Source organism: Phyllobates terribilis, unplaced genomic scaffold (genome assembly GCF_046119375.1).
Source record: "Phyllobates terribilis strain yellow unplaced genomic scaffold, ASM4611937v1 Scaffold_2__4_contigs__length_985480577, whole genome shotgun sequence".
NCBI classification, from domain to species: domain Eukaryota; kingdom Metazoa; phylum Chordata; class Amphibia; order Anura; family Dendrobatidae; genus Phyllobates; species Phyllobates terribilis.
Genome location: NW_027362762.1, coordinates 700415914 through 700441936, shown reverse-complemented (window position 1 = coordinate 700441936; position 26023 = coordinate 700415914). Strand labels below are relative to the sequence as shown.

Genomic DNA, 26023 nt, shown 5'->3' with positions numbered 1-26023 from the left:
ATACTTAACAAAAAAGTGTGAAACAACTGAAAACATGTCTTATATTCTAGGTTCTTCAAAGTAGCCACCTTTTGCTTTGATGACTGCTTTACACACTCTTGGCATTCTCTTGATGAGCTTCAAGAGGTAGTCACCGGAAATGATCTTCAAACAATCTTGAAGGAGTTCCCAGAGATGCTTAGCACTTGTTGGCACTTTTGCCTTCACTCTGCGGTCCAGCTCACCCTAAACCATCTCGATTGGGTTCAGGTCTGGTGACTGTGGAGGCCAGGTCATCTGGCGTAGCACCCCATCACTCTCCTTCTTGGTCTAATAGCCCTTACACAGCCTGGAGGTGTGTTTGGGGTCATTGTCCTGTTGATAAATGATGGTCCAACTAAACGGAAACCGGATGGAATAGCATACCGCTGCAAGATGCTGTGGTAGCCATGCTGGTTCAGTATGCCTTCAATTTTGAATAAATCCCCAACAGTGTCACCAGCAAAGCACCCCCACACCATCACACCTCCTCCTCCATGCTTCACGGTGGGAACCAGGCATGTAGAGTTCATCCGTTCACCTTTTCTTCATCGCACAAAGACACAGTGGTTGGAACCAAAGATCTCAAATTTGGACTCATCAGACCAAAGCACAGATTTCCACTGGTCTAATGTCCATTCCTTGTGTTCTTTAGCCCAAACAAGTCTCTTCTGCTTGTTGCCTGTCCTTAGCAGTGGTTTCCTAGTAGCTATTTTACCATGAAGGCCTGCTGCACAAAGTCTCCTCTTAACAGTTGTTGTAGAGATGTGTCTGCTGCTTGAACTCTGCGTGGCATTGACCTGGTCTCTAATCTGAGCTGCTGTTTACCTGCGATTTCTGAGGCTGGTGACTCGGATAAACTTATCCTCAGAAGCAGAGGTGACTCTTGGTCTTCCTTTCCTGGGGCTGTCCTCATGTGAGGCAGTTTCTTTGTAGCGCTTGATGGTTTTTGCAACTGCACTTGGGGACACTTTCAAAGTTTTCCCTATTTTTCGCACTGACTGACCTTCATTTCTTAAAGTAATGATGGCCACTCGTTTTTCTTTACTTGGCTGCTTTTTACTTTCCATAATACAAATTCTAACAGTGTATTCAGTAGGACTATCAGCTGTGTATCCACCAGACTTCTGCACAACACAACTGATGGTCCCAACCCCATTTATAAGGCAAGAAATCCCACTTATTAAACCTGACAGGGCACACCTGTGAAGTGAAGACCATTTCCGGTGACTACCTCTTGAAGCTCATCAAGAGAATGCCAAGAGTGTGCAAAGCAGTCATCAAAGCAAAAGGTGGCTACTTTGAAGAACCTAGAATATAAGACATATTTTCAGTTGTTTCACACTTTTTGTTAAGTATATAATTCCACATGTGTTAATTCATAGTTTTGATGCCTTCAGTGTGAATGTACAATTTTCATAGTCATGAAAATACAGAAAAATCTTTAAATAAGAAGGTGTGTCCAAACTTTTGGTCCGTACTGTATGTGCTGACAAATGCATTCAGGTGTGAAGCAGAGGGGAGAGGCCTAAGTTCATCTTTATCAGATAATTACAAATTGAGCCAGATGCAGGGTATAAACACAGGCATAGCAAAACCGGCTGGTCATAAAGAAAAGTGGTGAATGGGGGTCGTGCAGGGTCAGCTTATAAACATACTGGGTTAATGCACACAGGAGAGGTAAGATTTATTAGAGTTGGAAAGTTGGGTGCCATACCTGTAAGAAGAATACATAAATGGACATGCTGATTGCAGTGCAATGGTAATAGATTACAAGATGCAGTCTGTATACATAGTATTAAATTCAGGTCTAATTCAATGCATCACACTTGTTTGACACGCTTGCATGATACACTGGGCAGATTATAGAAGTACTCGGAAAAGCAAGGTATTTAATAGCATGCTTCTCTATGCCAGTTAGTTCACATGAAAAGGACTTCTAAAGTGGTGACCAACTCCTTTTTAATGATTTTATTTTTTCATGTCCATTTCTATATTTAAAAAAAGTCCTTGACTCTTGCTGTTTTAACTCAGACAATTGAGTCTCCTAAAAGGCTGATGCTCACTTTTCTGTAGTTATCTCATTACCACACTCAGGATTACAATGAAATATATAACCGTTCACTATAGATAGATAGATCCAGCATTCACAAAAGTTGATTGGCAAGTTTTTCCTAAGCCTAGAACACTCTTCTGTACTAGCCAATGAGTCGTCTCATTGATGTTATTTCCTATGGTCCATGTAGCTGCTGAAAAGACCGTCTCTAAATGCTGTTAACAGAACCCAGGCAAGATAGCTGGACCTATTTGCAGGCGTAGAGTTAGTTTTACACAGGACAGCTTATTCTGAAAAGTTATTGCACAGTATAGTTACCCTTTTTTAAGGTACTTATACACCCTTGATAGTGGTTGGCCGAACACTGATCTGACCGACCTCTATCTCCTGATCTCCAACCATACAAATATGCTTACATGATGGTCTCGGCTGAATATGCATGTGGTCTGCAAACATCTGCTTTGATGATTGGCTGGTCCCTCTAAATTTATCGAGTTTTGTCAACCTTAATCCAATAGCAAAAATCATTTCTAATGTTGACCATCCTGATGCTTTGCGGTGTTTACCAATATGCAGGCTGCTGAGTTGTTTTTATCCCTGTAAAGGCCTTGCGTCCAAGGAGGTGAAGTCTTTCCGCTCATGGCTGTGTCAGTTGGATATATTTTTGGTAGGGTATTTTAAGGTGTTCCTTAGTAATCAGTTCTGTTTACTCCTATTTACTAATCCTTTTTTTTTTTTTACCAAATGTTAGTTTTCCAGTTTCAAAAACATTTCTGTCCCCAAAGGCAGTTTGTCATAAAAAACAAACACACTGTGCTTTACTCACCGCCCTGGGTCCAGTGCCAAGTCTCCACTGCTGCTTACGGTCTCTGTATTTGGCTGCAGCGCTGCCTTGACATAGACTGCGCTGCAGCCGATCTGTGACCTCAGAGGCTTTCGTTGTCTACTCAGGCAGAATCGCTGTGCTTTATTTGCTGCAGTACTGTCGACACGTTACAGCTAGTAACATACACCAGAATCGGCAGATTTTACACTGTACCCGGGGAGGATGAGTAAAACAGTGTTTTGTTTTATTTTTGTTTGTTTGTTAACCCCCCCCCCCCCCAAAAAAAAAAAAAAACAGACTTTTAAATCAATATCATATCTGTAATCTATGATTTACCTAAACTTAAGGAGAACTTCAGTTATGTTAATGCATATGCCATTGTGTGTACTCGGATGTCTTATGGAGGAACATGCATTCAGAGCAGCATTGTCGTTGTCTGCAGCACATACTTGATTTACATGGGTCATCGTGGTGCCAATAACTATAATTTTTATGCTGGCACAAACAATCCAATCGCCCATCAAATGAGCATTGAGCCTGTTTGTTGTGGGATTGAGGCTTGTTTACACCTGTTAATCAGTAATCGAGTATTCCCGATTATTATCGGCTTTTCCAAAATGGGCCTTTAGTCCTCCGGATGTCTTGGCGAGATAACACAATAATCAGGAAGTTCATTGCTCAAGCATTTTTAGCACAGTCATCTGTTGTTCTCATAGTTTATCTATAAGGCTGCGTGCCCACCATGCGTTTTTTCAAGCTTTTTTTTTGCCGCAGGATTTCCGCAGTGAAAGCGCTTAAAAAAAGCTTGGTAATACATGCCCCATGGTCCCCAATGATGATCCTCATTGCTGTGCACATGCTGCGGAAATTTCCGCTGCGGTTGCATGGATTTATATAGTGTGGCCAAGTTGTCAAGCACTTTTTCAAGTGCTGCTAAAATCGCTTGGAAAAGGGCTTTATAACCCGCATGCAGAAATGCATGCAAAAACGCTTGACAAACGCTTCTACCCGGCAGGAAAAACGCATGTAAAATCCGCATGCGTTTTTCCTGCCAGGGAGAAGCGGAAAAAATATGCAGTATTTCTGCATCGTGGGCACATAGCCTAACAATGAAGCTGGGAAATTTTGTGCTTGTAAACCATAATTAACCCTTATTGAGACATGTTCTATTTATTCTTTAAAGGCCCTTCATTAAAGTGCACCTGTCGGCAGGATTGAGCTCAGTAAACAACATACACTGTCAGGTGGGCGACATTACACTGATTAATATGATACCTTGGTTGATGAAATCCGTCCTGTTGTTCTTGTGTAATCTTTACTTTCAGTTTGGAGATAATGATATGCTCGTGCTTCGGGGTGGCCTGTGGGGGGGCGCTCTATCTTGTGCTGTGCTTACATATTCATCTGTATGCTCTTATGACTGCTCACTGTGCCTTCTCTGACCTTCCTCCTATTTTACCTAGCCCCACACTACTAGATGCATTATGTAAAATAGGAGGCATGTCAGTAAACCAGATAGGGCGCCCCCCACAGACCGTCCCGAAGCACGGGCATATCATTATCTCTAAACTGAAAGTAAATATTACACAAGAACCGCAGGACTGATTTCATCAACCAAGGTATCATTTTAATCAGTGTAATGTCGCCCACCTGACAGTGAATGTAGTTTACTGAGCACAATCCAGCTGACAGGTGCGCTTTAAACCTAGAAAAATGTGTATTTGCATTTACATTTAATTATTTTATTTCTTTGTAAAAATCATGTATGCACCTCTTTAAGTTGTAATCCATCGATACTGTTTGCACTATGATAGCCGCGCTTATCTAGGGCGGCTTGTAATAAAGATTGTGAACTTTGTAATACTTGTACTTTGTCACAATCTTGTAATGATTTCTTAATGTATTTTTTATTTTGTGCTTCAAGTACCAAGAATTAAGACTACCACAATGTATAATATATGTAGAAGCATTTTAGATCTACCACTGGGTATGACATGGAAAGGAAAGCCCATTGCCAAATTCATGTAATTCATTTTTTTATATTTAGCATATCTTTTGCTTAGAAATTACATCATGTAATCTTCCATGTAGGATGGTTTCCACCCAAAATTTTAAAGTGGTTTTCTATCTGTAAACCAGAAGTCGGGAACTTTTTATACAGGTCTAAGGCTTCATACAGACATCCGTGTTTCGTGCGCATGTTCAGAACACATGCTCATTATAAGCTATGGAGCTGTTCATGTATGCGTTTATTTATTTTTTTTATTTGCATGGGCGCAAAAATCAGAGAGACGTTTCACAAATCAAAGTCTCCTGTACAATCCGATGGGTCTGTGAAAATTACGCATACGGTCCGTTTTTAACATTGTAGTGTGTATGAGAATCTTTCCAATTTTTTTTTTGCATATGAGAAAGTTACTGATGGTAAAAAAACAAACACACTTATGAAAATCTGCTCCAGAATACTGATGAAAAGTTTGTTGTTGATCACATTGTTTATTCATGTAGAAAAATGATCGACTGTTGTGTAAACAGGGATGCGCTGGCAAGAACAATGATCGGCATGATGTATAATAAAAATAAACTAGTGTCAATCAATTTTCTATATTGTTGGTCTGCACTAGTTGCGGGTAGTTTTATTTAGTCCCATGTAAAATGACTCTTAAGCCCGCCATACACATTAGATGGCTGTTAGCCGGATCATGATTTGGCCGGCAGCCACCTTGGCCATCTGTCTCATACACAGGAGCACACTGGTGTCCTCTATGAGAGCTGCGCCAGACATGTCTGACAGCGGTTTATCTCGGGAGAACAAAAGGATTGACAATCCGAAAATGAACATGCCGGATTGTTAACTCCCAAACAGTTAATTGTCCAGAGTCCCCATACACATTAGACTGTCAGCCAAACCTGTCGATATCAGTGGGTTCAACCAACATTTGTCTAGTGTGTATGGGGGACTTTAGAGCAGCGTCCTAACTTTAAGTATTATTTCCTTTAGAGGTTTAGTATTGTTGTCCGTTTTGCAATGGCTTCCGCTACAAAACAATTTTTCTGTAAGAAAACCAAACCTGGTTTACTAGAACGGTGTATTACCAAACTTCTGATTTGTGTATTTTGCGCCACATGCCTATTCATTTTTGCAGTATCTTTAGTGGCACAGTGCGTTAACTGCCCAATCGTATACTGTGACGGGGAACTGAAATAATCCATGCCCTCCCTGTCATTAAACCCCACCCCTTTTTACTGACCGTACGGAAATGCATTTAAAGGGAACCTGTCAGCTGGCCTAGCCCCCTTAAACCACCACCACATCTGTGTTGAACCCTTGCCTGCATTCTAACAAGCTTCTTTTTTGTAAAATTAACTTTAAACCCTGTGTTCCCACTAAGTAAATCAGTGGGTGACTAGTCAGGAGGTGTTGACTTCCCAAACTAATCCTCCCACTCACATGTAAGAACGGTCCTGTGGGCATGAGGGATGTGATGAGATGGAAGATTAGCCCAGTTAAATCGATGCCCCTCCTGACTAGTCACTCACTGTAAGTTTTACATTTATTCAGTAATCGCTCAGCAGCACAAAGGTCATTTTTAGAATATCAGAAAAGGATTAAAAACACACATGATGTTGGTTTAAGGGGGTTAGGGCAGCGGACGGATTCCCTTTAAAGCAAAATACAATTTTTACTCTTGGAGAAGCATGGATGTCATATGTTAGATATGTGCACATTTCTGACACTGCGGTGCACTGGAGATTTAAAGGATAATTTTGGAAGTAAATATTGTTTATTGAACATATGACTTTGAAACAAAGTATGTGTTTTTTCTGTTCCTGAAAATATTTCCCTAAAGCAAAACCGAAAAAAAAATTACTATCTGCTCCTAAATTAAATAAGAGAGCCTATATGTAACATAAAAAGTAACTATTTTGGGTGAGCTAGAAAATAGATAATTAGACTAATTAAAAGAAAAACACTGTTTGTAATGCCACAATCCAAAAGGTAACATTTTACTGTAGATAAGGAGTCCCCAAACTCTGCAGAGCAAAAAAAGAGGTATTGAAGGTTGTGACATGTTTATCGCCATAAGTTTGCTCTACTTGTAAAGTTTTTTTGAGCCACAAAGTAATCCAGAAAGAAATAATTAGACTGACTGTATTTTGCAGATAAAAATAATATAGTTCAGATTCAATTGCAGATAGATCGAATTATGTAAAAAAAAAATAAATAAAAATAAATAAATAAAATAAATAAATATATATATATATATATATATATATATATATATTATATATTAATTTGCTGACTTGTAGAATTTAAGATATGAATGTAATTTTATCCTTAGTTTGAAAAAAAAAAACAAAAAAAAAAAAACGTTCAGTTTACTTTTGTCTTTCATTTATGTTCAGAATATTAGGGGTTCTATATGGAAATGTGAAAATAGGGGACTAAAGGCCCCGTCACACTTAGCGACGCTGCAACTATCCCGACAACGATACGACCTGTCAGGGATCGTTGCTGCGTCGCTATGTGGTCGCTGGTGAGCTGTCAAACAGGCCGGCTCCCCAACGATCAGGGGAGCAGCGACATCGTGGAAAGAATCTTTCCACGATGTCCTGCTCCTGGTTTCCAGCCTGCTGAAGCAGGAGCAGGCTGGTAACCATGATAAACAGCGGGTTACTAGGGGCACACGCGCACCTAGTAACCTGCTGTTTATCATGGTTACCACTCTGCTACGGTGAGCGGGAGGTTACCGCTCACTTTAGCAGGCTCGTAACCATGATAAACAGCGGGTTACTAAGTGCGCGTGTGCCCCTAGTAACCCGATGTTTATCATGGTTACCAGCCTGATCGCTGCTCCCGCTGGTCGCACACAGCGATGTGTGCTGACCAGCGGGAGGGCAACGACCAAAAAATGGTCCAGGACACTTTGCAGCGATCAGCGACTTCACAGCAGGGGCCTGATCGCTGCAAAGTGTCACGCATAGCGACATCGCTGGTGAGGTCGCTGTTGCGTCACCAAAACCGTGACACAGCAGCGATCTCGCTAGCGATCTCGCTATGTGAGACAGGGGCTTTAGTGTGAGGGGTTTTCCCAGACTGGTCATTTCTAATCTACAGCTGGGATCCCTACTGATCAGTGATAAAGGGGTCCGGAGTCTGCACACCCTCCCGTCCGCATTGGAGCAGTGCTCCAGTGTTTTATTCTATACTGTACAAATTGAAGGATGTTACCGCTCACCCAGATACCATTGTTCCCACATCTAAGCTGTGAGCAGGACTTGGGAACAGAACTAGTGTATAGGTTTTCCGTCATTAGTAGAAAAAAAAAATGTCATTATGCTTAGCAACTGGACCACTCCATCTCCAGAATGTTTCTCTAGCCTTGATTTCTCAATTTGTGACCCAAAGTCATAACTGGAATTAAACTTGAATTACTTGCAGCAATGTGCTCATATATACAATATTTCAAGCTTCGTAACGATCTCTATGGTGAAAGGGTAGCTTTACAAGCGGAAGACGTTTCTGCAGTCTGTCTATTGACTTCTGCCGGCTCCTTTAAGCGAAATGGATCAGGTGTAGAAATTTCGTTAACAACTCTGCTGTCCCCAGAATTAGCTTGCTTTTCTTCTCCATGCTACCTTTATCTTATTTGGGTTCTTTTTTTTTTTTTTTAGGTTGGACACATTCGTGCAGAACGTGACATCTTGGTGGAAGCAGACAGTCTGTGGGTGGTGAAAATGTTTTATAGCTTCCAGGACAAGCTAAATCTCTATCTCATCATGGAGTTCCTACCCGGAGGTACTTCAACAATGAGTGACCCTGATATTGGAACACCTAGTGATTCAGAATGGAGCATCTAACATTGACTAGCTTCAGTCAAGCATATTACTGGCACATTTGTGTGCCCATATGCATGCAAGTCCTGGCCTGAATGCCGATCTAAGGACCGTAACTGACTGCTTTGTAGATCCTTACCTAGCCGTCAGTCGAGATCATTAGATCCGTGGTTTGGCTTGAACTTGGGTCCGTAATATAAGTGAAGAAATATTGATCTGAAGCTATTCATGTGCAAAGAAAACAAAGCGCACAACACTAAATGTAGGCTATGTTCACATTGGTGTCATGACTTTTGTTTGTAATGTAAACCATGACATTGATGAATCCATCCAACGATGGCTTCTGATCTCAACCTGTGGTCTAAGGGGTAACGTTTCTCCTTGTGGAGAGTGACAAGCCAAGCCTGGCATGTCAGAGTGAGGAGACTTCTAAGCCAACCTTATGAATTATAATGGGTTTTCTTGGGTACCCTTTAAAAGCACAAAAGCCTCACTATAACACTATCACTTTAACAAACTTATGATCTGTCAGAACTTCCCTTTCGTTTCTGTTCAACTCTTTGAAGAGCGAAGTGAAACCTGGTAAGTCTATGGACCTTCTAAGACTGTGCGTCACTTTTTCAGCTCTCCAAGTAAAGACTTGCAGTAATGAAAGGTATAAGTTGAGTCCATCTCCTTCTTCATTTTTTTTTCATTTTTGGAATCCATGTCTTATTTTTTTGCTCTTAAATGTAGCTATTTTAGACTTGGAGTATGATTTTACATCCTGATTTCAGGTGATATGATGACCTTGTTGATGAAGAAAGACACGCTTACAGAAGAGGAAACACAGTTTTATATTGCTGAAACAGTGCTGGCGATAGACTCAATCCACCGCTTGGGATTCATACACAGGGATATCAAGCCAGATAACCTTTTACTAGACAGCAAGGTAATGATTTATGTTAAGTAGGGTTCTAGATATAAAACAAAATTATCCCTCCCTCCCCCACTGCATGCAGCTATACATGGGGCACAACTAGAAATCCTGAGTCTTGCCTGCTTATTTTTCATTTTTTCCTCCCCACGGCATAATTTCTGTAACTATTTTCACTCCATTCTTGCTGATGTCAGAGCTTCTGTTGATGCACTCTCATATTCTCACTCGTATGCTCACTTACTCATTTGTACTCTGAGTTAGGTGCCCTGTATTCAGATACCAGCTATTCCTCCCCTCTCACAGCACATACACAGCACAGGAAAGCTACTGCTCCAGCGTCCCCTTCTATGTGTTTTAGCATTAAAAGGGTTGTCTGGCCTTAATGCTATTGTTTCATTACCCAGTGGAAGGTCATGGCTGCTATCCCTTGATACATGGTTTCTTTTACCAGTTTTCCCCCGCATTTATTTTAAGGTTTAGTTTTGATTCAATTCCCCAACCCTATTTATATTTTGTTCTTGCCTGCTTACATTTTTAGAAATTGCTCTTCCTGGCTGTTTGATGGTTAATAATTTTTTATTTTTTCCCCAAACTATTTAAGGGGCATGTAAAGCTGTCTGATTTTGGACTGTGTACAGGCTTAAAGAAGGCCCACAGGACAGATTTTTACAGAAACCTCAATCACAGTTTACCAAGTGACGTCAGTAAGTAAATATATAACTACATTATATGTGTATTTTTTTGTCTTGTTAAATACAGAGGGCTAAAGAAGTTAGTGGAGTTATTTTCATTTAAATAGGTTGTCCACTACACTGACAACACCTTCTTTAAATACTATATTCCCCTTTTGTTCAATTAAAAAAAAAACACCATATGCTCCCCTCTCGTACCGGCTCTGTTCCTGAGATGTCGATGCGGGGTCTCCCAGGGCGCGCAGAATATTGCATAGACACCTGAGCTCTGCAACCACTCAGTAGTCACTAATGGACTGCAGCGTTCAAACCTTCCCCGGACATCCAAGGTTCATCTGGAGGCAGTAATAGCGGCCGATGATTGGCTGCAGGGCTTTCGCGGCATCACAATGTCATGCAAAGCTCGAGAGACCCGGCACTGACAACGCTGGAATGGCGCATGAATGTATTTTTATTTTATTAGGAGAATATAGTATTTAAGAAGAGGTTGTCCTAGTAGTGGATAACCCCTCTAAATGTTACCTCTGAATTAATTTTTTTTTTTTTGCAATTCAACTTTTTTTGCTTTAGCTATAGAAAGCTGTTATTAACTAAAGAGAGGACTATTTGATTAATAAGTATCATGTCATAATTTAATTGTTTTTTTCTATAATTCAATTTAAAAAAATGTCATGTGAATGATGCCACCTTTCCCAGTCCTTTTTATTAGTAGGGCCCTGTGTAAATAGCCACACTGTTGTAGATCTCCAGCGGTCATCTAAAATTTCTACAAGAATGGATGTTTTATCCTGGGGAGCCACCACAGTAGAACTTAAGTAGCCGAGTAAAGGTAACCATACATATTGGACTACTGTTGGCCAAAATCCGTTGGTTCTGCCAACAGTCTAACATGTATGGGGGCTCCTGACTATTTTGAGCAACAGATCCTTTTTTTCTCCAGGAGATAAGCCGCTGCCAGAATAGCACTTCATTGTTCTCTGTGATATTAGAGAACATAGGAGCACTTAGGCGAGGGAGGAGTGGGGTGTTACGACTGTTGGCCAGCAGGTATCTAATGTGTATGGCCAACTTAAAGGGTTAGCCATTTTAATCAATAGATTTTGGAAGAATAATAAGTTCCACAATTTGATGTGTTTAAAAAACATTTTCCTGTGCGGAAATAATCTTATAAATGTGTCCCTGCTATGCACTGTGTAATTCTGTGTCTGACTGTGCAGGGACATGGTCTGATCATACCACATCTCTGGCCAGAGGAGGAAGAATAAGTGATTATACAGATGACCTAACAGTAGCTTGCAGCTACTGTGTTCTATGAGGTAAAATATTTCATTGCCTGTTTTATCACATGAACGAGTGTTTCTGCCATGTCTCCTATTCCCTGAGCTCATCATAAATCAAGTCGGTGAGATAGGAGTTGCATATGTCACTCAGTTGATTTTTTTATTATGAGCTCTAGAAACGCAGCAAAAACTCTCGCTCCTGTGCTAAAACAGGCAGGGAAATGTGTTACCTCACAGAATCAGCTGCAGTACTTGGCTCTCCATGTCAGTAACACAGAAGTAAATCCAGCTCACCACCTGCAGTTCCACACTTCTGGAGTACGGATAGCACCTGAGCAGGGCGCAACATCCGACAGAGAAAGCAGAAAAATCCAGATCACAGGTAAAGTCCAAAAAAAGTGCCTTTTATTTTCCAAGGTACAAAAAGCGAAGATTAAAATTGTGTATTCACAAAAATGAGAATGCAGGCATCTTTAGATGCGTTTCGAGCGGCAAGTTCTTTTTGTCAAAGCGCTTGATCTTGACAGAACGCTTGCCACTCGAATCGCGTCGAAAGATACCTGTATTCTCATTTTTGTGAATACACAATTTTAATCTTTGCTTCTTGTACCTTGGAAAATAAAATGCACTTTTTTGGACTTTATCTGTGAGCTGGATTTTTCTGCTTTCTCTCCGGTCAGTGTACTTTCTTTTGCTTCTTCCCCTGGCCAAGAGATGTCCAGCTTCTTTCACAGCTCTCTGTCCTGTGTATATTTTGTAGTCCATGGCAGTGGAGGAGATCTAATAAAACTGGTGCAAAAGAAAAATTGAAGATTTGCCCATACCAATCAATCTGATCCCAAATTCTCACTGGACATGTGATTGCTTGCTTTACACATCTGCTGTAGTTTTCCTTTTGCCTAGTTTTCACATATCTTCCACAATATAGGGGACACTTGATGTGGTGAAGTGTTGTAAAATATGTTTTCGTTTTTACATAGATGACCTGATGAACATTCATTGTCCAATATTGTGGAGTACTATCCTGTATAGTTTACGTTTTTTTTTTTATTCTCACATTTGCATTTTTTTTTTTTTTTGCAGATTTTCAAAATATGAACTCAAAGAGGAAAGCGGAGACCTGGAAACGGAATAGACGTCAGCTGGTATGTTAACCGGTGTATGATGTTTTCCTAATCATCCGTTAACTGAAGTCCCCCATGGCTGGCATCTTGGTACTCATGTGAAGCCCAGCCACGGGCTTTGCTTCATAGGAGACCGTTATTTTAACTATATACTGCAATACTCTACTGTGATTGCTTGTTCTTTATCCTGCAATGCCATAAATAAGAAGTGTAAAAAAAAAAAAAAAATGAATTGTCCTCTTTTTCTATCATTATAACTGAAGAAATTAAAAATAAACTTATTTCTCTTTGTCCGCCAAAGTCTTATCTATCAATATATAAAATTATTTAACCTCTACAGTAAATGCCATAAAACAAAAAACAAGCCTTCACACAGCTCCATCAGCGGAAAATATACAGTTGAAACCAGAAGTTTACATACACTATATAAAAATACACATATGCATGGTTTTCTCAATATCTGACATGAAATCAGAATAAACCTTTCCCGTTTTAGGTCAATTAGGATTACATTCATTTTTAATATTTGCCAAATGCCAGAATAATGAGAGAGAGAGAATGTTTTAAGACATTTTTTATTACTTACTGCAAAGTCAAAAGTTTACATACATTTCATTAGTATTTGGTACCATTGCCCTTAAACTGAATGACTTGGCTTCTCACAATAGTTGGTCGGAATTTGGGCCCATTCCTCCTGACAAAACTGGTGTAACTGATCCAGGTTTGTAGGTCGCCTTGCTCGCACCTGCCTATTCAGCTTTGCTCATAAATTTCCATTAGGATTTAGATCAGGGCTTTGTGATGGCCACTCAAAAACATTGACTTTGTTAACTTTGTCACCATTTTGACAGTATGCTTTGGGTCATTATCCATTTGGAAGACTCATTTCCGCCTAAGCTTTAACTTCCTGGCTGATGTCTTGAGATGTTGCTTCAGTATTGCCACATAATCTTCTTTTCTCATGATGCCATCTGTTTTGTGAAGTGCACCAGTCCCTCCTGCAGCAAAACAACCCCACAACATGATGTTGCCACCCCCTTGTTTCACAGTTGGGATGGTGTTCTTAGGTTTCCAAGCTTCTCCCTTTTACCTCCAAACGTAATGATGGTCATTATACCCAAAAAGTTCAGTTTCATTAAACCACAAGATATGTCTCCTGAAATTAAGGTGTTTGTTCCTGTGTGCATTTGCAAACATTAATCTGGCATTTTAATGTTTCTTTTGGAGCAATGGCTTCTTCCTGGCAGAATGGCCTTTTAGCCCATGTTGATAGAGTACTCGTTTCACTGTGCTTATTGACACAATCTTACCTGCTTCCACCATCCTCTTCACAAGGTCTTTTTGCTTTTGTCCTTGGGTTGATATGCACATGTCGGACCAAGGCACGTTCATCTCTGGGACACAGAACCCGTCTCCTTCCTGAGCGGTATGACGGCTAGACATTCCCATCTTGTTTGTACTTGCGTATAATTATTTGTACTGATGAACGAGGCACCTTCAGGTATCTTGAAATTGTACCCAAGGATGAGCCAGACTTGCAAGTCCACAATTCTCTTCCTGATATCTTGGCTGATTTCTTTAGACTTTCCCATGATGCTACACAAAGAAGCAGTGTGTTTCAGGTGTGCATTAAAATACATCCACAGGCGTGTCTCTAACTCAAATGTTGCCAAAAAACCTATCAGAGGCTTCCAAACACATGACATCATCATATCATCATATGGGTAGTCCAGAATTGTTTAACGGCATAATAATCTTAGTGTATGTAAACTTTTGACTTTGCAGTAAGTAATAAAAATGCCTTAAAACATTCTCTCTCTCTCTCTCTCATTATTCTGGTATTTGGCAAATATTAAATATTATGGTAATTCTAATTAACCTAAAACGGGAAAGGTTTATTTTGATTTCATGTCAGATATTGAGAAAAACATGCTAATGTGTCTTTTTATATAGTGTATGTAAACTTCTGGTTTCAACTGTATAAAGTTCTGAGTCTCAGTAAATGGTGATTTAAAAAAAAAAACATAACAAATTTCTTAAATTTTTTTCACCAAAAAAAAGTTTAGTATTGTCATAATCGCACTAACCTGAAGAATCGTGCAACCGTGTCATATTTCCCACGCAATGAACGTCCTAAAAACAAGACTCGAGAAAACAATGGTGGAATAGTGTTATCTTCTTTTTCACTATTTCAACTGCACGCAAATCCCCCCCCCCCCCCAATTTTTCTGTTCATTCGGTAGTTAAGTGAATGGCGTCAGTCAAAACTACAACTTGTCCTGCCATAAAACAAGTCCTCATATGTCAGTGTAGGTGAAAAAATTAAAGTTATGAACCTTGGAAGAAGCGAAGGAAAAAACAAAAGCACAAAACTGTCCATGGTGGGAAGGGGTTAATGCTTACGAGTAACTTTACTTTTCTTAATTTTTTTTTAGGCATTTTCTACAGTTGGCACTCCAGATTACATAGCACCAGAAGTATTCTTACAAACTGGCTATAACAAACTCTGCGATTGGTGGTCTTTAGGGGTCATAATGTATGAAATGTTAATTGGTAAGTCTTTTAAAGTACTGTACATGTTTTTAAAGGGGTTGTCACATCTGGACTCGCTGTTCCCTGGTGATCGCTGAGCTGTTACTCTCAGAATGAGTTGCCTACTTGGGTCAATTGCTCTGTTTATTCTACAGAAATACTTTTTGAAAACTGTTATCGAGCCACAAGATCTTGGTGACCTATCCTAAGGAGCCGAGATTTTGATGATTTATATTTGGGCTAGGTCAACAATATCATATAGCCACGCCTATCTAATATTGATGACCTTTTCTTAAAATATACCCCCACATCCGGCACCTTCACCGATCAGCTTTAATAAATGATGGCGCAACTAGATGTAAACACATTGAATAGAAATGCACTGCGCCGCTTTGTTTAGTGTGTAGCGGCTACTCCTGGGTGCTGCAGAACAGCTCCTATTCTCTTTTATAGGCCATGCAATACTTTTCTGGGAATTTAAATATGCAAACAGCCTCTTCTGAGAGAAAGAGGAATAAAGATCTACTGCCACCCTTTTAGATGTACCAGTCCTAAAAGTCAATATTGACCCTTTAATGAGGCTCGTTAAAGGGTCCAGTAGGTGGCACTAGAGTTCAAGTCTTCTTCCTATCTTAAAAGACTATTTACATGTATTACGTGCTGATGGGTGTATACAGCTGTATTGTTTAGTATTTATTCTAGACACCAGACGTAATGCCAAACTAGCACTACTTGAGCTGCATGGTACTGTACCTACATACAGTTGCATTAAAAAAATGTTACATATTACAAAGTTCACTTTTTTGTATTTTTTTTTTCTTTTTCAAAAGGCTATCCTCCATTTTGTTCTGAGACACCCCAAGAAACATATAAGAAAGTTATGAACTGGAAGGAAACATTAACATTTCCTCCAGAGGTTCCAATTTCAGAAAAGGCAAAGGACCTTATCTTAAGGTAAGTGGCCTCCAGAAAGGATGTATTTACCATACTAACTTTTTCACTTGAACCCCCATTCACATTAGACTAACTTTGGCCAAATCCACCAATATCGATGGGTTCTGCCACAGTCTAATGTGTATAGGACAGATGATGTCGGGTGAGATCTGGCATATCCAATTTCTAGCGGTCAATCCTTTAGTTCTCCATGAGATAAGCTACTGCCGAGCAATCCTGTGCATTGGAGAGATGGCCGAGATAGTTGCCTGCCGAACGATCGTCGAAACGGTCATCCGGCCGACAGACATTCTAGGATGTATGGAGGCTTTATTGGTATGTTATGGACTATTCATCTATTAAATGGTGTACCATAATCTTATATTGGCTTTAAAGCAATCTAATGTTTAAATCTGGGGTTTGTGTTAATTGTACTTTTTTTTTGGGGGGGGGAATGTTTTCCCCTTTCCCCTCTCCCTTCCCAACCTGTGTTACAATTCAACTGCGTATCTTGAGTTGAACTCTGTGAACTGCGGGTGCGATTACGTACTCACAGTGCACAGAGTGAAGCAGTAGGGGGCCAATCATACTGAGTGGAGGGGGTTGGTGCGGGCCATAATGCTCAGTGGGGGGAGAGGCTGAAGGGGGCCACAATACTCAGTGGGGAGGCTGGTGGGGGCCACAATACTGAGTTGGGGGGCTGTGGGAGCCTCCCATACTCAGTGGGGGGGGATGTGCAGGCTCCTATGCGGATTAAGGGCTCCCATTCTGAGTGGTGGCCTGTAAGAACCCTCCTACTGAGTGAGAGCATCATACTGACAGATACTACACTATATATGGGATGAAACTGTGTGTGTGGGAGGGTGGGGGTTGGATTCATTGTAGCAATACCATACTCCATGTGTGTGGGGTCATTTTTTGGAGCATCATACTCTGAAATCGCTATAAAAGGGGTATTCTTTAAGGCAGTGGTCCCCAACCTTTTTTGCACCAGGGACCGGCTTGAAGCAAGATCATTTTTCCATGGCCCAGCAAGGAGGGGGTGGAGTGGGCGGGGCTTTGGTCATATGGGGGCGGGGTAATGGAGGGATTTGGAGTTTAGTGCATACTTATCATATAGTGTAGACCAGGTCCCCGCCAGGAGCTATGCCAGGAGCCCCACATAATGTGCTGTGCCAGGAGCCGCATCACTGAGGCCCCATCACGCCCTGCAGCAGGACAGGGCAGCTGTCCTGACAGCTGCTGTTCAGCTGCATTTACTTCATCCCAGGGGCGGACACAGACTGTAGTGGGCCCCTGTGCAAGAAATTTTTGGGGGCCCCCCCGCCCTTCATAAGGCAACAAAGTTATGTTAACATAACCCCCCCCCATGTGCATCTCTCACCCCCCCCATGTGCATCTCTCACCCCCCCATGTGCATCTCTCATCCCCCTCCGTGCATCTCTCATCCACCCCCCGTGCATCTCTCATCCACCCCCCGTGCATCTCTCATCCACCCCCCGTGCATCTCTCATCCACCCCCCGTGCATCTCTCATCCACCCCCCGTGCATCTCTCATCCCCCCCGTGCATCTCTCATCCCCCCCGTGCATCTCTCATCCCCCCCGTGCATCTCTCATCCCCCTCCGTGCATCTCTCATCCCCCTCCGTGCATCTCTCATCCACCCCCCGTGCATCTCTCATCCACCCCCCGTGCATCTCTCATCCACCCCCCGTGCATCTCTCATCCACCCCCCGTGCATCTCTCATCCACCCCCCGTGCATCTCTCATCCACCCCCCGTGCATCTCTCATCCACCCCCCGTGCATCTCTCATCCACCCCCCGTGCATCTCTCATCCACCCCCCGTGCATCTCTCATCCACCCCCCGTGCATCTCTCATCCACCCCCCGTGCATCTCTCATCCACCCCCCGTGCATCTCTCATCCACCCCCCGTGCATCTCTCATCCACCCCCCGTGCATCTCTCATCCACCCCCCGTGCATCTCTCATCCACCCCCCGTGCATCTCTCATCCACCCCCCGTGCATCTCTCATCCACCCCCCGTGCATCTCTCATCCACCCCCCGTGCATCTCTCATCCACCCCCCGTGCATCTCTCATCCACCCCCCGTGCATCTCTCATCCACCCCCCGTGCATCTCTCATCCACCCCCCGTGCATCTCTCATCCACCCCCCGTGCATCTCTCATCCACCCCCCGTGCATCTCTCATCCACCCCCCGTGCATCTCTCATCCCCCCCATGTGCATCTCTCATCCCCCCCATGTGCATCTCTCATCCCCCCCATGTGCATCTCTCATCCCCCCCATGTGCATCTCTCATCCCCCCCATGTGCATCTCTCATCCCCCCCATGTGCATCTCTCATCCCCCCCATGTGCATCTCTCATCCCCCCCATGTGCATCTCTCATCCCCCCCATGTGCATCTCTCATCCCCCCCATGTGCATCTCTCATCTCTCCCCTCCCCCCCATGTGCATCTCTCATCTCTCCCCTCCCCCCCATGTGCATCTCTCATCTCTCCCCTCCCCCCCATGTGCATCTCTCATCTCTCCCCTCCCCCCCATGTGCATCTCTCATCTCTCCCCTCCCCCCCATGTGCATCTCTCATCTCTCCCCTCCCCCCCATGTGCATCTCTCATCTCTCCCCTCCCCCCCATGTGCATCTCTCATCTCTCCCCTCCCCCCCATGTGCATCTCTCATCTCTCCCCTCCCCCCCATGTGCATCTCTCATCTCTCCCCTCCCCCCCATGTGCATCTCTCATCTCTCCCCTCCCCCCCATGTGCATCTCTCATCTCTCCCCTCCCCCCCATGTGCATCTCTCATCTCTCCCCTCCCCCCCATGTGCATCTCCCATTCCCCCCACTCCTAGTTAATTGTATTTAAAAAAAAAATAAAACTTGTTATACTTACCCCCATGCGATCCCTGCAGAATCCTGGCGCTCGTCCAAATCGCTGACACCAGGTTCTCCTGCCTTCCGGTCATGTGACGGCGCCGTCACATGACCGGAAGTCAGAGGAATTATGAGATGTCCTGGACCCGGCGCTTTGCATGGGGCCGGGGGCCCCATGAGGAGAGAGACGCACAAGAGGGTGCTCCGAGGGGGCTCCTACCGGCCGGGCCCCATACTGGAGTCAGGGCAGTCATGCCCTGATGGCGGCCCTGCTGGAGGCTGGAGGGGCCCCCTCTCCCTCGGGGCCCCCGTTCAATGAACCGGCTGCACGGGCGGTAGTTCCGCCCCTGCTTCATCCTGCTTCAGGACCTGTGGTGACATCACAGTTATGTACCTTGATGTCATCACAGGTCCTCTACAGGTCTACCCTGCGGGAGTCTAGAACAGCGGGCAGCATCCACCCCACACAGTGTGCTCTGAGCCACCGCAGACCAGAGCACACTGTCAATGTTTAGTGATTGTCTGTGGCGGTGCCGCGGACCGGATGAAAAACCCCAACGGCCCGGTCCTGGTCCGCGGACCGGCGGTTGGGGACCTCTGCTTTAAGGGCTTCAATATGGATATATCTATTTTTTTTTTTTTTTGCCATGGGGGCCTGTGATTTCTATGTTAACTTTACCCCTGAGGAAGCCACATGGATGTGGCGTAACGCGTGGGTTCTCCTACCCACTCCGTTCCAGATGCTGGTGGTCTGTATGGATATTGTATTACTATTTATTTATTTTTTATTTTATCTATGTGGCTGCTGTCAAGCATTGTTGCGCTTATATCTTTCAAGTTGCAGAAATTAAATTATTATACCTGTATTTTTCAACCTTGCATATTTTTGTAACAGGTATGTTTTTTTTCTTTCTACATCACCTTATTTTACAGTGATGATATATTTTCCACATACATAGAAGTACTTTCAACTTAATATACTATTGCCCTATTATCTGACCACATAGTGTACCAAAACTGTCCCAAAAATGACCAAACTGAGGGAGTTGGTTTTGTGTTTATATTCTACAATATTGATAATATTGATATATAATATTGATAATATTGCCTAATTTCAGGGGGTTAATTTCTTGCACTTTCTTGTTTTTTAGGTATGTTTTAATACACTTGTTTGTTGTGTTATAAATAAAGATTTTTGTTACAGATATATAATCGTCATAGTCAATTTACTATTAATTAGTTGTTTGGTTATTGTAGATGTCTGGTGCCTACTAACACCTCCTTTTGCTATTACCGTCTTACTTCTCTTCTGGTATTTGGCACAGCATCTTTTGACATAATTTGTGTGGTGACAGTTCACCGTAGATTTTCTTATTTCTATGTAAGCCCTCGGTACAATCTGTATTAAAAATATAAATTGGTAATCTTTCAATTTTCATACTGAGCACTGGGGGCCTTTTTAGACTCTTAACTTCCTGTTGTTTCAGGAAACAACACATGTACATAGCCACAATGATGAGACTTGGATCTTACCTTTTTGTATTGAAGCCTGTACTTGTAATCCTGCCTCCAATGATGGAGACTACTGAAAACTCTAAACGAAAGTATGAGTCTGAAATAGCCCTAGTGGCCACTATGAAATTCAAAGATTACTAATTTTATTTTTTTCGAGATACGAAAAGAAAAGTCCTTAATTAAATGTTACACAACAACCCAATTTAAACAATTGGTCATTTTCTGATCACACATTTGTTTTAATATTGTGACACTACTTTTTTATTAATTTTTTGGGGGGTCTTTCAGGTTTTGTTGTGATTGGGAACAAAGAGTTGGAGCTTCAGGGGTGGAAGAGATAAAAACAAACCCTTTCTTTGAAGGCGTTGACTGGGAACATATAAGGTAGGTGTTTTTTTGTTATTTTGAAAGAAACTGGCCAACCTGAACAGTGGCCAGGCCTACAAGAAGCATGCTACGGGTCAGAATAGAGTTCTGTAATTTGATTATAACTAGTGTTGAGCGATACCTTCCGATATCAGGAAATATCGTATCGGATTGGATCGGACCGATACTCGAAAAGTATCGGATATCGCCGATTCCGATACCGGAAACCAATGCAAGTCAATGGGACACTAATATCGGAATGAAAATAAACCCTTTCTTTCCTTGTAGGTTAATTCTACATGAAGTAAAACAACTAAGAATAATGTAGAATGTATTACGCGAAAAGCCGGCAATTCATCAGCGCATACACCGGTACCCGACAATTTACAACAGAAAGAATAGAGCTTCACACATAGATTAGATAGATAGAAACATGTCAGTCACATATATAATAAGTACAGCGACAGTGTTGCTTACTGTACTTGTCATTTAGTGTTAAAATAAAGGATTTATTTAAAAAAAAAATTGGCGTGGGGTTCCCCTTAATTTTAGTCTCTAGCGGAGGTTAAGCAGACGGCTGGGGCAGATGTTTGAAGCCTGGGAAGGGGGTAATACCCACGGAGCTTCCCAGGCTACTAATATCAGCCCCCAGCTGAATACCTAGCCCTTACTAGCTATTAAAATGGGGGACCCCCCCAAAAAAATGACGTGGGGTCCCCCCTATTTTAATAGCTAGCAAAGGCTAGGCAGACAGCTGGGGGCTGATATTAATAGCCCAGGAAGGGAGCCATGAATATTGGCCCCCTCCCAGGCTAGAAACACCAGCCGTCAACCGCCCCAGAAATGGCGCATCCATAGGATGCGCCAATTCTGGCACTTAGCCTCGCTCTTCCCACTGCCCTGTAGCGGTGGCAGTGGGGTAATAGGGCTTGGGTTGATGTCAGCTTATAATGCCAGCTGACATCAAGCCCAGGTTAGTAATGGAGAGGCGTCTATAAGACACCCCCATTACTAACCCCATAGTGAAAGTTAAAAAAAAACCACAAACACCCAGAATAAAGTCCTTTAATTGAAATAAACACACAATTCTTTATTGTTCTAAATTAAACCATACTTACCGTCACGCCCATTCCAGCTGAAGCCAACGATCTCCTGCAATAAAAGAAAAATAATGAAGCAACATCATCCTTACCTTTCCATGGTTCCCACGACGGCTCCAGCTCTGCTAGATTGAGATGACAGGCTGGACCGCAGCAGAACGCTGCCATCCAGCCTGTCATCCCGCAGACACTGAGAAGCGCAGGCATGCGTGCACTCCTCAGTGTCTCTCTGTGACGGCATAAAGATGAGCCGACAATGAACTCGGCTCACCTCATGCACGTCACTGACAGCGTGGGAGAATTCTCACGCTGAAGCGCTGAGTGCAGGAGAATTTTCCCACGCTGTCAGTGAGGTGCATGAGGTGAGCTAAGTTCATTGGACATGAACTTGGCTCATCTTTATGCCGTCACAGAGAGACACTGAGGAGCGCAAGCATGCCTGCGCTTCTCAGTGTCTGCGGGATGACAGGCTGGATGGCAGCGTTCTGCTGCGGTCCAGCCTGTCATCTCGATGTAGCAGAGCTGAAGCTGTCGTGGGATCCATGGGAAGGTAAGGATGAGGTTGGTTTATTATTTTTCTTTTATTGCAGGAGATCGTTGGCTTCAGCTGGAATGGGCGTGATGGTAAGTATAGTTTAATTTAGAACAATAAAGAATTGTGTCTTTATTTCAATTAAAGGACTTTATTCTGGGTGTTGTGTTTTTTTTAAATACTTTACTAGAAATTCATAGTGGTCATGTCTAATATTGGCGTGACCCCATGAATTTCGGGCTTAGGGCCAGCTCATAATGCCAAGCTGGCCTTAACCCCTTTATTACCCAGTGAGCCACCGCACCAGGGCCCTGGATAAGTTGGGTACAGCGCCAGAAGATGGCAATTCTATGAACGCGCCATTTTCCGGGGCGGCTGCGGACTGCAATTTGCAGCGGGTGGGGCCCAGAAAGCTTGGGCCTCCCTGCGCTGCAGATTCCAGCCCCCAGCTGCCTAGTTGTACCTGGCTGGACACAAAAATAGGGCGAAGCTCCACGTCAATTTTTTTTTAATTATTTCATGAATTTCCTGAAATAATTAAAAAAAAATTGACGTGGAGCTTCGCACTATATTTGGGTCCAGCCAGGTACAGCAGGCAGGAACGGGCTGCCCCCAACCACCAGCTGCCTATTTGTACCTGGCCGGACACAACAATATAGGGAAGCCCTTTTTTCTTTATTATTTCATGAATTTCATGAAATAATTAAAAAAAAAAATACGTGGAGCTTCGCCCTATTTTTGTGTCCAGCCAGGTACAACTAGGCAGCTGGGGGCTGGAATCCGCAGCGCAGGGAGGCCCAAGCTTTCTGGGCCCCACCCGCTGCAAATTGCAGTCCGCAGCCGCCCCGGAAAATGGCGTGTTCATAGAAGCTGGATGCTGTACCTGGCTGGCATACAAAAATATGGCAAAGCCCACGTCAAAATTTTTGGGAGAAATTAATTAAAAAATAAATAATAATTTAGGGACTGCATCTTTATTAACTCCTCAAATGTCATTTAGTGTTAAAATAAAGGATTTATTTAAAAAAAAAATTGGCGTGGGATCCCCCATAATTTTAGTCTCTAGCGGAGGTTAAGCAGACGGCTGGGGAAGATGTTTGAAGCCTGGGAAGGGGGTAATACCCACGGATCTTCCCAGACTACTAATATCAGCCCCCAGCTGAATACCTAGCCTTTACTAGCTATTAAAATGGGGGACCCCCAAAAAAAATGACGTGGGGTCCCCCCTAATTTAATAGCTAGCAAAGGCTAGGCAGACAGCTGGGGGCTGATATTAATAGCCCAGGAAGGGAGCCATGAATATTGGCCCCCTCCCAGGCTAGAAACACCAGCCGTCAGCCGCCCCAGAAATGGCGCATCCATAGGATGCGCCATTTCTGGCACTTAGCCTCGCTCTTCCACGCTGCCCTGGTGCGGTGGCAGGGGGTAATAGGGCTGGGGTTCATGTCAGCGCCAGCTGCCATGAAGCCCAGGTTAGTAATGATGGGCGTCTATAAGACACCCCCATTACTAACCTAAAAAGTGTTAAAAAGAAAAAACACACACTACACCCAGAAAAAAAGAATTTATTTGAAATAAAACACACCATTTTATTTAATTCTTAGTTTACTAAAAAAAAATAGTTACCTGTCCACGTTCCTGCGCTGATCTCCCATGCACAGCTGTCACATCTGGAGATGATGACAGCTGTGCATGGCTGCTGTAAGCTCACGCTGCCGGGAACACGTCCGCTCCCGGCAGCGGGAGCCACTGACTGAGGTCACCGGAGTGCATTCAGGCAGCGCAGCTCCGGAGACCTCCTTTACGGCACTGCTGTACCGTGGGAATTTCTCACGATACAGCAGGGCCGTAAAGGAGCTGACCGGAGCAGCGCTGCCTGAACTCCGGTGAACCCGCTTATGCAATGACGGGGCTGCTTTACGGCCCCGTCATTCTAGCGGCGGCAGCGGTTCAGAGCGGTCACATTCTATGTGGCTGCTCTAAACTGGAGATCTTCGTGGGACACTCGTGGACTACTACGGAGGGGTAAGGATAAGGTTGTGGTTTATTATTTTATATTTTATTACAGGAGATCGATGGCTTCGGGGAATTAGGTGTCTAGGTGAGTATAGGTGTAGTTTTTTATTTTTTACTTTATTTTAGGTGGCGATCGGTGGGGACCGGTAATGTATGAACTAATTTACTGTAGGTAACCACTGGCCACCAATGACATGTATTTAACATTTATTGGGGACACAGTAGGGCAATTTAAATAGCAGGATCAGGCTGATGGGAACTACTGCTCCCATCGAGCTGATCCTGCTGGCACGAGTGGACGGGGGACAGACATAGGCCGATGGGAGTAGTAGTGTCACATCGGCCTATGTCTGCCTGCACGCGCACACCCGCAGACATCGCACAGACACCGCACACACTCGCGCAGACATCGCACAGACACCGCCCACACCCGCACACATCGCACAGACACCGCACACACCCGCAGACATCGCACAGACACCGCGCACACCCGCACACATCGCACAGACACCCACACACACCAATCATGACGGGTCTGGGAGGTGAGGCTGACCTGTGCGACCGTGGGAAAGTTCATGTAAGTCCTAACTTACGATCGGGATGGGAGGTGGCGAGGGGAGCGGAGGATCGGGGTGGGAGGCTGCGGGGAAGCAGTATGGGGCTGTGTGATTGTTTAAAAGCCGGCGGCTTTTTACCGCCCGCCGGCTTTTAAACAATCAGGAGAATTCTCCCACGCTGGGATGGCATTCTGATGACAGGCTGGATCTCAGCTGAGCGCTGCCATCCAGCTTGTCATCCTTCAGAGACACTGCAGAGCACAGGAATTATGGGAACTTCCGATTCCGGTATTCGATATTGTAAAAGTATCGGAATTAAGTATCGGAATTCCGATACCGCGAATATCGGCCGATACCCGATATTTCAGTATCGGAATGCTCAACACTAATTATAACTTGTAATTTATTCATTTACAAACTGGCTTATTGTGGGCTAAGGCAGGGTTCCCCAACTCCAGTCCTCAAGGCCCACCAACAGGTCATGTTTTCAGGATTTCCTTAGTATTGCACAGGTGATAATTCCATCATCAGCACAGGCAATAGTTACATCACCTGTGCAATACTAAGGAAATCCTGAAAACATGACCTGTTGGTGGGCCTTGAGGACTGGAGTTGGGGAACCCTGGGCTAAGGAGTCCAGCGGGCAGACCTAATCGGGTATATTCATACACACTTGAGCCGACATTTAAATGAATAAGTTACTAAAATGCTATAAATATAATACATTCAGTAGTTTTGTAAGTATATATTATTTTGTTGAGGTCTTCCTGCCCTATAACATGCTGCCTGCAGGTCAGACCTTGTGTTCAATGTGACAGATTCCCTAT

At 43.4% G+C, this 26023-nt stretch overlaps 1 protein-coding gene across 2 annotated transcripts in view; it reads left to right on the top strand.

Moving 5' to 3' along the window:
* The window catches only part of LOC141225898 (serine/threonine-protein kinase 38), a 78577-nt gene that overhangs the window by 43059 nt on the left and 9495 nt on the right, over nucleotides 1-26023 (top strand). For both annotated transcript variants that reach the window (XM_073667110.1, XM_073667111.1), the window contains 7 exons: nucleotides 8577-8700; nucleotides 9515-9669; nucleotides 10259-10361; nucleotides 12713-12774; nucleotides 15189-15306; nucleotides 16116-16239; nucleotides 20914-21009. In XM_073667110.1, the coding sequence (XP_073523211.1) occupies nucleotides 8577-8700; nucleotides 9515-9669; nucleotides 10259-10361; nucleotides 12713-12774; nucleotides 15189-15306; nucleotides 16116-16239; nucleotides 20914-21009 (782 nt within the window). The remainder of the gene's footprint in view (nucleotides 1-8576; nucleotides 8701-9514; nucleotides 9670-10258; nucleotides 10362-12712; nucleotides 12775-15188; nucleotides 15307-16115; nucleotides 16240-20913; nucleotides 21010-26023) is intronic.